Source organism: Ambystoma mexicanum, chromosome 10 (genome assembly GCF_040938575.1).
Source record: "Ambystoma mexicanum isolate Mex_15411 chromosome 10, UKY_AmexF1_1, whole genome shotgun sequence".
In the NCBI taxonomy this organism is placed as follows: Eukaryota; Metazoa; Chordata; class Amphibia; order Caudata; family Ambystomatidae; genus Ambystoma; species Ambystoma mexicanum.
In genome coordinates this window covers 882,939,528-882,952,059 of record NC_090932.1, presented here as the reverse complement: position 1 = coordinate 882,952,059, position 12,532 = coordinate 882,939,528, and the positions used below count along the sequence as shown (strand labels likewise).

At 50.8% G+C, this 12,532-nt stretch overlaps 1 protein-coding gene across 28 annotated transcripts in view; it reads right to left on the bottom strand.

Moving 5' to 3' along the window:
• The window catches only part of DLG1 (discs large MAGUK scaffold protein 1), a 2,685,689-nt gene that overhangs the window by 627,928 nt on the left and 2,045,229 nt on the right, over positions 1-12,532 (bottom strand). For all 28 annotated transcript variants that reach the window (XM_069618589.1, XM_069618591.1, XM_069618601.1 and 25 more), the window contains one exon: positions 722-878. In XM_069618589.1, coding sequence (XP_069474690.1) covers positions 722-878 — 157 coding nt within the window. The remainder of the gene's footprint in view (positions 1-721; positions 879-12,532) is intronic.

Here is a 12,532-nt window from a genome sequence, read left to right as displayed (position 1 = left end):
TTTAAACCTCTACTTCTTCACCTCTTTGGATGTTGCTCTTCTCCATGCTACTTCTAATCTCCCCCTCTTCAGTCCTCTGGGCACCACCCCCTCCTGCACTATAAATTTACATTAAAGGATTTCGAGCATTTTGTAGCAGGTTTACCACACTATGGCCCCTTCCTTGCCTTTACTTTCCAGCCCAATGGTCTCTCGATCTCTCCCACTTTCTCCACCAATCTGGGCAGCTTCTTCACCCCCTGAAGTACCTTAAAGGGGCAGGCATGACAGTGGTGGAAATGTGACTGTTTCCTGCCCTGAGATGGGGGGCATAGAAGGGGTGGCAAGGGGATCCTCGACACACTACCCCTGGACCCATCACCTGCTATGCTTGGGGAGCACCCGGTTCACTTGCTTAACCCACTGGAGGTCCCCATGGAAAAGCAGGAGACTTTGTCACAGGGTCTTAAGGGGAGCCTTTAGATGGGGGAGCCTGGAAGATCCCATGTACCTCAGCCAAGGCCCACATAACAGGGAAAGTGGTGACATCCAGCCTCCATGGTCAACCCAGTCCTATCACCACTAACACTTTGGAATTTGTTTGAACCCTTGACATTTGCTCAGGTCTGTCTGAACACATTAAAAAATCATTATGTGCATTAAATTGAATAGCTGAAACAACTCTTTAAGTACATTATGAGAAAAATACACAGCATATATTATTATATTTGTTGAACAATACCGAAATTATTCGATCCCCTTTTCGTAGTTCTCCACTCAAGTCTGCTGGACCTCCTGCCAAAATAAAGGAAATGAAAATCCCTTCACCATCCTCTCCGCCAACAATATTGAAGCCAAGACCTGTTGATCCCCGATGCAATATCACCTTCCTAGGTTCCCTGAAACAACATATCAAATAAAAAGGGCATCTTCGTTAAATATTGAACTCCAATCAGGGGGAGAAGGCACGACAACCAGATCCACAACCATTAAAAACCAAAGCATTCACATTGAACATTTTTAAAAACAAATGTCAGTGACTGGGAAATACAGCATTAGCATAGTAGATAACATTTCCACACCCGGGTCTGCAACTTGCACCCCTCCAGATGTTTGGGATTAGGACTACCATGATCACTCATTATTGTGTATGCTGGCTATGGTTGATTGGTTTGTGGTCCAGAACAAAAAGAGGGAAACACTGTAGAGCCCAGTTCTAGACAGATCAACATGATTAGCTAGCACCCATCTACAGAAAAGAGAAACATAACAGTTGTATACTTTCTCACTTCTCAAGTATGAGCTTATACTTGCCACAGCCTAATAAAGCCAAAGGACAAGAGAAATAGCTTTCTTCAGGAACAAGAAAGTGGTGGTTTTTAATTACAATGTTGCAAATTACTCTATAATTTATGATACTTCTTTGTGAACGTATGCAGGTTAGCTTTTCTCTGCTCTTCTCTCATTGATCAGGTGCTTTCTCCATTCACGCTTTGCAGTCTGTCAAATACTCTACCTCAATGAAATCACATTGCTATGCAGAGGTTTCACTTTCTTCACATGGAAGTCTTTTAAAAGCATGACAAAGAATGACCATTAATGTGAAGCAGAAAGGGAAGTTTAAACCAAGAACCACTACCTGCCTTTCACATTTAGATGCCTTCCGTAATGTTCCTTCTGATATTTTAACCCTTCCTCCACAGATTCCTCATCTTAGAAATCGATTCTCCAGCATTAGTATGGATTTTGGCTCCCCCCGCCCCCAACCGTCAGGGGGTAAACTGCAACATCAGTCCATCTCAGCATGGGTTGCCACTGCAACTCTGGATGTTATGTCATGGGTGTTTATGGAGCAGGCTGCACCAGATCCCCAGTTTTCCCCCCACACTCTGCTGAACTGAAAGACACAATGAGGAATCTGTGGGAGGAAAGCCTTCTCGATCATGATGACAATTACCAAAGTTGAGTATTTTGTTCTTATAGACTCCTCCCTCCCATAGATTCCTCATCTTAGAAAGACTCCCAAAGCAGTACAGTACCTGGAGTTGACTAACGTACTCTTAGTCCATAGTCCCCTTTCCTCCATACTGCATGGGCGTCCCTTCCAAGGGACGTGAGACAGAACATTTTTCACTAGAAAAAACCTTATTCCCCTTTAAATTTAGAGGCACGCGGGGATGCGGCCCAGGGAGCATGAGCTGCCCTGACTCCACCCTCCGGTGCCACACCTCGGTCCCCATTGACGCGTCGACAATAGAATTAACATTGCCTAATGACACTAGTATTATTAGGGGGGAGGCTGGTGGGACGTATGGAGGAAAGGGGACTATGGACTAAGAGTGCGTTAGTCACTACGGTGAGTAACTTATAATTACTCTTGCGTACCGTCGCCTTTCCTCCATACTGCATGGGCGATCACAACTGAATGTAGCCCCAGGGTGGCGAGGAGACCCTCCTTAAGCAAATAGGTTCCTGAGAACCGCCTGTCCGAAAGCCGCGTGAGATCTAGAGCCGGCATCCAAATAGTAATGCTTGCAGAAAGCCGAGGGAGTGGCACAAGTGACCGCCCTGCTTATGACTTCCCAAGGGACATGGCGCTGGAATGCAATGGCCGTTGCCTTGGCCCAGACTGCGTGGGCATGCATGTTGGCCGGCAGCGGCTTGTGGTGGCCCCTCGTATGCTTTTTTGATGGCAGAGACTATCCAGCGGGCTATGGAGGCCTTGGAAGCCTGATAGCCTGGTCTTGAGCCTCCAAAGGTGACAAACAGGGCATCCAATTTGCGGAAGCCCTTGGTCCTGTCTAAGTAGAACTTCAGGGCACACCTTACATCCAGGCAGTGCAGCACTCTATGTGCTTCATCCTTTGGATTGGCAAAGAACTTAGGGAGGACTATTTCCTCTTTCAAGTGGAAAGCATACGGCACCTTGGGCAGACATGCTGGGCGTGTCCACAGGACTACTTTGTCCCTGTGAAAGGTAGTATATGGTTCCAAGGCGACCAGTGCTTGGATTTCGCTGACTCTACGAGCTGAGGAGAGGCCGACCAGTAAGGCCGTCTTGATGGTGACCAGCCCGATGTCCGCGGACGCCATTGGTTCAAACGGTTTGTGCACCAGGGCGCCCAATACTATGATAAGGTCCCACGTGGGGTGTGGCCTATTGATGGGCGGGTAGAGCCTTGTGAGCTCCGTCAAATGTTTGACGATAGGATTGGAGGAGGAGAAGATCCCCTCTTCCGAGTTCCTGTAAGCCGCGATGCTGCGAGATATGTACGACAGGTGTCCACCTGGACCCCGAGTGGGCGAGGTGCGCAGAGAAGGAGAGCACGTCGTTGTTAGAGGGATTCTCATTTTATGGCTAATTTCCCTAACCTAGTGAGTCCCTCAGCAGCTTTGCTGGATCTCTGGAGTTATTTCTTTCCACTTGGTAAGAGTGTGAGCTTTTTCCCCACTCTTACACCTATTTTTCTATGTGTTTGTACCTGTTTTTAAGATTGTGAGCTCTGGAGTACACCACTTCAGTAGCCCCCTTCTTTGTGAGTGTCATACAACACCTTCAGTACAGTGACACAGGGTTGTCGTTCAGACTTCCCACCGACTCCATTTCTGAGGTGACTACTGTCCCCCAGAAAAGGGTAAAGTTACCATTAACTTTACTTAGTCAAATTTAACCACTGATCCAGTACACACCATCTTACTTGGAGTGCTGGACCTCCTAGAGCATTGTTTCGCAATTTTAACATTTAGACATGGCTGGTGGCAGCGGTATCTACCCTAAATTTCTACCGTGGTTATCTTATATAACCGTGGTAATATTGTAGGCTATTGTGTTAGCCTCAAACTTCAACCAACTTGACCAAATCCTTTTTCGTTTGGCTCCGGTGTGGTTTATTCGCCATTTCTTTTTGTTAAACTCCTTCTTGTGTTTTACTTTGCGTGGCAAACTAGGTTTGCCGTATTTGTTCACTGTCTTTTGGCGAGCTTCTACCTAGAAGCCCTCCTCAAGGCGCCTGGGTGTCTAGGTGGGCTGAATGTGAGGGAGGGGTGTAGTCACTCCCTGCACAGGGTATCCTAGGAAACCCAAGTCGCACTTTGGCATGATTGGCCGAGGTGGTTGTCCGGGCTGGACAACCCCCCCTGCTGGGTGATTGACAGCCAGGCTGTGTGAATGGGGGTTTTTTGCATAAAAGGCAGGTCTCTTGGGCTGGAAGTCAGAGTCGCCACTGGAACTACAAGGAACCGACGTGAAGTGGAGGAGAGGTCGACTGCTGCAACTACCCCGTACCGGTGAAGCCCTGCTGCAGTCCTAAGCTATCTACCCTTCAACGACTAAGAGGAGATCCAGTCCGGAGTCTTCTTCCCTTGAGCCTGGTGGGGATAACCAGCTCATCATCTTCAGCCAGAGGTCGCCTTTGTGGTCGAAATCGCTGCACACTGCTGTAGTGGTCCGGATAGCCACTTGAAGAACCTCTCCTGTTTTTAAGGAGCGCACCTTTTATTCATTGTTGCTGCTGCCGGCATTATCCCTGTGTGGTGCGGACCCCCTCATTGTCCTCCTTCGTGCTGAAACTGCAGGAAAGCGTGGGTCTGCAGGAAACCAACAGGAACAACTGCTGTGGCACCAGCTTCGTTCTTTGAGAAAGGTACTGTGTGCTGGTTATGGAATTTTGGGTGAAATCCCAATTTCTCTACTTTAAGGCTTGGCCTAACTTTTCCCTCCGTCTTATAACTTTTGCTTCCGGACATTGACAATATCAAAGTACTCTTGGCAACGTTGAATCTTGAACTGTCTGACTGGGTGATCCTAGACAACAGGCACCCGGTGTCACTTGACTTTGGCTCCGGCCCTTTGACTCTTGAATTCCTGTCTATGTGTGTTCTTCGATTCTGTCTGCCTAACCAACATATTGCCTGTGATTTTTGCCCCAACTCGCTCTGGGTATCTCGGGTGCCAAGTGTGTTTTTGCCCCGGTAGCATTTCTTGCCGTGGATATGCGTTTATCTAGTAGACCGGACTGTCAAAAAGTGATCGCAATTGTATCCACGGTAACGTTTTCTGTTACGTAACACCGGTCCATTCAAACACAGGGTACTTACCTTGAGTAATACTGTACAAAGTGAATTGGTTAGTTGTAGTATATTTTAAGTGTGGTTTTTGAATTAATAGAAGTGTCGTGTTGATAACTAATTATAAAAAAATAAATGTACTTATATTTTTTACCTGAAACCTTGAGTCAGTGTTTGCTTGAGTCACAGTAATTGTGGTCCCTTTGTGTAATATCTGCCACTGTTCATATACTCTTGAGATAAGCCTAGCTGCTCCACTACTGCTACCACTTTAACATAGTAGTACAGGCTTGTACCAAAGGTAAAACTTGTATTGCCACCTGTAGTCTTAATTGTGTGTAGTGGTTCCTAACGGCACTGCACAGGATTCTGCCTAACAGTCGTCCAAAGTACATCTCCTTGGAGTCTGCCCAGTGGCACAACCTGGTCTATTTGCTTTTATACTGGGCCCTGGTAGCCTTGCTCCTTGCGCACTGTATGATTTCCAGATTAGTCAGGGAGAGGCTGAGGTGCCGCAGCGTTACCTGCTCAAGTACCACGCTGTGCGGGCTAGTTTCTGAGGCGCTGGGTGGATGACCCTGCCCCCCTGCTGCGCCAGAAGATGAGCTGGGCCCGTCGGAGGTCAATCGGAGTCATCACAGAGAGGCTGAGCAGCTCCGAAAACCATGGCCTGGCCGGCCACCATGGAGCTATTAGAATGATGTTGAGTTGGCGAGACTCCTTGATCTTGCAAATCACTCTGTGAATCAGCGGTGTGGGCGGGAAGGCATAAGCCTTCATGCCCTTCCACTGAAACCGAAATGCGTCGCCCAGGTAGCCGGGGCCCTGTCCCTGCGAGGAGGCGAACTGAGGGTACTTCTTGTTGTACCAGGTGGCAAAAACATCCCCCTGGGGATGACCGCACCAGTTAAAGATCTCCTGAATAACAAGGTCGTTTAGCTGCCACTCGTAATTGTCCGCTCCCAACTTGCTGAGCCTGTCCGCCTCCAGGTTGGATTCCCCCGAGAGGTGGACTGCCGTGAGGTGGATGTCGTTTTCCAGGGCCCACTCCCACATGCTGATTGCCAGTCTGCACAGAGGAGGGGATCTGGTGCCTCCCTGCTTGTTGACATAGTACATGCTGGTCGAGTTGAACGTCTGGATGAAGACAACCTTGCCCCTGAGAAGTGGTAGGAATGCTCTGAGCGCTAGCCAGATGGCGTTCAGCTCCAACCAATTGACGTGGTATTCCTGCTCCTGTCAAGTCCAGGTGCCGTGGACCGAGGGCTTGTCCAGGGTGGCTCCCCAACCATCGAGCAAGGAGTCTGTGGTGATGGTGGCCTGCGAGGAGGGCGGCCGAAAGGGCTTACCCGTCCGTTGGTTGCAGTCCCTGGACCACCATGTTAGGTCGAGTGGAGAGATGGAGGAACGTTGATCATCCCGGATTGAGAGCCCCGCTACTGATTCCATGAGACCGCGAAGTGCAGCTTAATCCTCCTCAATCTCGTGTGTGGAACGGCTAATAGGAATGCCGCCAAGAGATGCTGGTACCACCATGCTGCGGTCACTTCTCTGCTAAGGAAGTGGGTGGAGGCCCGCCTGATGGCCAAGGTCTTGTCCTCCGATGGAAATACCTTATCGGAGCACGTGTCCCAGATGAGGCCCAAGAATGTCAGAGTCTGCATGGGCTTCAGCTGCGACTTCTTGAGATTGAGTGAGGAGACCAGATAGTGCAGAGTGTTCATAAGGGCATAGGAAGAGTGGTGAACCGCTTCCGGAGATGTAGCCCAAACGAGCCAGTCGTCATGACATGGGTAGACGTGGAGGCCCTGTGCTATGTGGAGGGCAGCCACAGTATTCATGAGCCTGGTAAAGACCCTGGGGGCCGAATTGAGAACAAAAAGGAAGGACCTTGTACTGAAAATGGTAGCCCATGATCCTGAACTGGAGTAAAGAACGATGGGGCTGCCAAATCGGGATGTTTAGGTATACGTCCTTCAGATCCAGGGAGCACATCCAGTCTCCCTTGAAAAATGTCTCCGCTATAAAAGCTGGCGTAACCATCTTGAATTTCTGAAGGGGTAAGGAGAGGTTGAGGGTATAAAGGTCCAGCACAACTCTCGGGCCCGCCTGGTGGTTCTTCTGAGTGGCGAAAATCCAGGAGTAGAAAGCCCAAGCCTCCCTGGGAGGCTGGGACTTCCTCCACTGCCTGGTTCTCTATGAGCGACCGGATCTCCGCCAGAAGAGTTGCTGTCCCAACTTGAGGGAGTGGAGGGGAGGAGAAGCTGGGATAGGCAGGCGGTAACCCTTGGAGGCTACAGAGAGGTTCCAGGGGTCCTTGAAATTCTGGCACCAGAAATGTGCGTGGAGAGTGAACCTGACCCCAACTGGAAACACGTGGACCCGAAGGGGCGTGTCATGCCTTCTTTCCCTCCAAGGCTGTCGCGGAGGAGGGGGACTGGAAAAAGCCCTTACCCCCCGCCCCCATTTTACTTGCTTGCGCCGGTTCTGAGACCGCGAGAGGTCCGGCTGCCTGGATCTCCGTTCCAGGAAGCCGTGGAACCCTCCATATATACGGACGCTGTCAGAGCACTGCTGTGACTAGGTGTACGAGTTGGCCGTGGTCTTTGTCAAGATGGATTAAGATTTGGCCGTGTGTGAGCTGTTTTTCTTCTTGTCCAGCTCCTCGTCCTTGGAGTGGAAGAGGTTGCCCCCCCCCCCTCGAACAGTAGATCTAATATGCGTACCTGGACGTCAGGGTTGAATTTCGTCACCTGGAGCCAGGCTAGCCTTCTCATGTCCGTGGCGATACAGATCGCATGGCCAGAGGTGTCAATATGGGCCACAGTGGATTCTAGGAGGTCCTGCGCCACCAGCTTTGCCTCAGCGAGCCCGCCTTAAAACGTGATTGGCTCTGCGTAGGGAGTTCCGGGAGGAAGTCCGTGATTTCCTGCCATAACCTTTGGTTAGCAGCCACCAGCATGGTGTCTGCGTTGGCCTGACGAAGATGCAAGGACACATTGGAATAGAGTTTCTTGCCGTAAGCCTCCAAGATCATCTCCTCCTTGCCTAGCAGCGCCGCAGAGGAGGAGGCTGAGGACGACTGAGGCTTGGAGTATAGTAATGCTGCAGCGATCACCGAGGTGTGTGGTTGAGGATGGGCCGAGAGCAAGAGTGTATCCCCCTCCATCTGCCTGTACTTGTCGTGCAGGCGTTGATTGACGGACTGGGCCGAGTGGGGCTTAAGCCAGCCCTTCTTGGCCAGGGAGACATCGGTCTGCAGAGGAATCCCCTGTCTTGGCAGAGGGGCGTCGCGTGAGGACTTAAGCCAGAACCCCGTCTGCTCGACCTCGGGCTGGGGTAAGCCCAGGTATTCTGCCAGCCCAGCAAGATGTTTGTGGAAGGCCCTGGCTGAGGATGGCATGTCCGGATCCTCCTCCTCATCTGTGTCCTGCGGATCAAGAGGATCCTGAGGAGGTGGAGGAGTAGTTGGAGCCGGAGGCTGGGGCACAGGAACCGCAGCCGCAGGCTGGTAAGGAACCGGCCGAGGAGTCGGCTGGGGAGCCGGGACCAGCGGCTGCACTGCGGCCGGGGCGCCGGTGGAGGCACTTGTGGTGCCGCTAGCATAGTTGGGAGGACTTCCCCGATGGCGTCCTTGAGGATAACCCCCATATGAGGTGACTTCATGAGGCTGAGGAACCTCTCGAAGAACCCCTCTTCACAGGCCGTAGAGGTGGCAGGGGGTAGTGACGGGATAGACTGGAATTGCTGGAGCCGCTGCATTCCCTGCCCACATGGACGCAGTGGAAAGCTGCCCTGCGCATAAGAGGGATAGGTCGTAGGCCACATACCTGGTTGAGGCCAGTCCCACCTTGACACTCGTTCTTCGCTGAATTCCTGGAATGGTGTCGGACGGGTGCCTCTGTCTGGCACGGTGGCCATCTTGTCGAGCTGCCTGCCACGTGCCTGCGACGTGTTGCTCGGCTCGCTGGGCTCAGCCTCCTCCAAGACTCTTGCGTGTGGATCACAAGGTCTACCCGGCTCCTCGGGTCTAGGCCCGGTAGGTGTGACAACCTCGACCCGGGGGTCAGTAGAGCTGTGTTTAGGCACCCCCTCGGACGTACTGCCGGTACTAGGGCGTAGCCCCTCGGCCATATTGCCGGTACAAGGGCAGAGCCCCTAGGATGATAATCCCATACGAGAACCTTCTGGTCCCTCAACACTACCACCGGGAGGATCCAAGGATCCCCCCCTGCCTGAAGGCCGGTAGCTGCAGCAGCCTCGGTGCACGTGCTGGTATAAGGACCTGATCAGTCCCTCCCACGCGGGAGAGTCCTTGGGAAGGAGTCTCCTTTGCGGGGTGCGATGAAGACTAGCGGCCCTACCTTGGGCTTGGCTCGATGTTTCACGAAGGTCTTGAGATCCTCTGGAGGTGACTTCTGGAAGAGCTTCCTCCACCTGGCTAGTCTGTTCTTCAGCGCTTTTGAGGACAGCGAGCCACACGCTATACAAGCTTGCCAACCGTGGTCTGGGCCAAGGCAACGTAGGCAGAGGACGTGGGGGTCTGAAGTTGGGAAGAGCCTGTTGCAGGATGGACACCTGCTGAACCATGTGGAAGTCAACATGCGCCGGGGAGGGGCGTGACGCCTGAGGACCCAGTACCTGAATGATAAAAAGACAAAAAAGAGAAGTATCCGTGTGTGGAATTACATGGCCGAAGCCAAACCCACGAGCGCTGGTGAATTTGGCCCGTACCCGTCGACGCGGAAAAGGGGACTGAGGTGTGGCGCCGGAGGGCAGAGTCAGGGGAGCGCATGCTCCCTGGGCCGCACCCCACACGCCTCTAAATTTAAAGGGGAAGGTTTTTTCTGGTGAAAAAGGTTCCGTCTCCCGTCCCTTGCAAGGGACGTCCATGCAGTATGGAGGAAAGGGGACCGATGTAAGTGGAACAATCACCCACACCTGGAATCGCTGGAGCACCACATGACAAAATGGGTGTCCTGACCTGAAAGAATTCCAGGAGGTAATTCTCGGCGAAGAAGTGCAGAGAAGCTCAGGTAGTCACACTGACCAATGCACACAAGCAGTAAATGTCCCTGCAATTCTTAAGCAGCCACCAGGCCTCTGGTGGAAGTCCTGAGATCTTCAGGCCCAAATGTTCCCACCAGATTGTGGCACTCAAAAATGAAAAGAAGGAACAACCCGGTGAGAGTTTGCTTAGTAACCTTTTTTCGAACAGCTAGAGAAACCTCAAAAACAACAAACAGCTGGTCATCTTTCCTGATGCCCCTCATATGAGACAGTATCAAAGAGCCCTCTTTGAGCCCAGATAATGCAATCTCTCCCTGTCTTATGAGGTGGCAGAGGGTAGAATGCAGGCTGATCAATCTTCTGTGACAAATAAGAATCTGACAAGCTTGGGTAGGAAAGATGGCATTATCCTAAAAGTCACTTTCTCCTTGGCGAAGATGACATAGGGAAGGCTTGACAAAAGCGCCTGGGGCTTACTCACCCATGGCATGATGCAAATGAGAAAAATAACCCAACGTGTGAGCAAACGTAGGCAAGAGTGTAAAAGCTCAAACCAAACCCCATGAGAAATGTCAAAACAAGGTTCAAATACCAGGCAGGAACAACAAACTGACAAGGTGGAAACCAATTGGTCAATTCCTGCAAGAACTGCATAGTGATGTGAATGAAAAAGAAAGCCATATTCAGGGGCCTTCGATGACAAACAGCAGCCAGATACCAATAAAATTACCAATCTGATGGCCATGTTGGGCAAGAACAAAAGAAAATCCAGAAACAAAGAGGGTGGACAAGACAAAGGATGTAGAACCCTTGCACGAAACGATTCCACAAAACATGCTACCTGCAGGTGGATATGGACCTGGTCACCAGCCTGATGACAAAAAGGACCACATCCAGGGTGTCGGACAAATCACACTCATTGTAACGCAGCCTCTCAGGAACAGTGCATGAAGACTCTGCTCAGTCTTGGATAGAGGACCCTGCCATCTGACTGGGACACCAGGTCCACCCTCACAAGGAGGAGCCAGAGAATACATGTCAAGAAGCTTGGGGTGCCAAATCCTCCATGCCCAGTCTAGAGCAATCAAGATTAGGGTTGGCTCAAATGTACTCAGTCTTCTGAGAAACAGTGCTGTGGCTGGAATCTGAGGTTATTCCAAAACAAATGTATTTTCAATCGACAAGCAACATGTCCCCAGAACTTCCTACAGAAAACGGGTCGCTGAGAGTGATGTTCTACAGAGCCTGCAATCACAATTGAGATCACTTCCTTGCAAAGAAGCATCATGATGAGGTAATGTATGGCCACTGTGTGGTCCATTAGAAGCTGTGCCTACTCTGTGCCAACAAAAGGAAAGTAACCAGAGTTAGCCTGATAGCTCATAGTTCTAGGTTCATGGACTCCATGACTAAAGTTTAATCCCCATCAAATGGCCCACATGAGTACCCCAGTTTCAGGAAGGTGTCTTTAACAACAGTCAATTGGAGGCCAAGCCTGCCAGAATGGCTCTCACTTTAGCAAGTGGTCTCTACTGACCCAGCACAAGAGATTCTGTGACACTTAGTTCGAGACCTGCAAAAGGTTGGTAAGTTCACCCTGAAACTGATAAGTGACAGCAAGGTAGCCACAGGAGTGGGGCCCCTTTCTGGGATTGAGAGACTTAAACCATCTGTACAATGATCACTTCACATCCTCAGGAGTAAGGGCTCTATCCGAGTGTATGTCCAGAACCACCTGACATTGGTTGGGAGGGATAGAGTGGGCATGATCAGGACTTCTAGACATTGTGTGAAAAGCTTAAACTGTGTAGCAAATACCTGTGTGATACAGGGGGGAAACACCCCCAAGTAAGCCAGTTATACAGGTAGGCAAAGGGGTGAATCAGGTCCCTATTGAGACCCGTGCCCATCCCAGTCAACAGGGTGAAAAACCTGGTGGCTGAGAAAAAGACAGAAAGGCAGGACCAAAAGCTAGTCTGCACACTGGTAACAGATGTCACCAACCATGCACCTTAGGTACTTTCTGTGATTTGGAAGCATAAGCACATGAGAGTAGGCTTCCTGAAGGTCCAGTGACACCAGACAGTTCAGAGTTCAAGGGCATGAAGAATCTGGGCGATGGCGACCATCTTTTATTTGTCTTTGTGCAGGTACAAATCAGAACTTGCATATCCATAACCGTTTATGGGAGCCAGTTCTCCTTCTGCACTAAAAATTAAATAGAGTACCAACCATTCCCCCTCCCTGAGAAGGGCACAAGCCATATCAAAGCTTTTGACAGGAGCTGGTGTATCGCCTCCAGAGAAATGGCACCTGGAGGGAAGAGGATGGCCATAGGAGGTGTGGCGTGAGGGACAGTGGAAGGAACAAAGACCATATCCCTGGCATGTCTTGTAAGGACCAGGCATCCGAGCTGCACTGGAAAAGAATGGACAAAGTTGAATTAAAAGGGGATTTGGGCCGGGTGGAAGAGGGA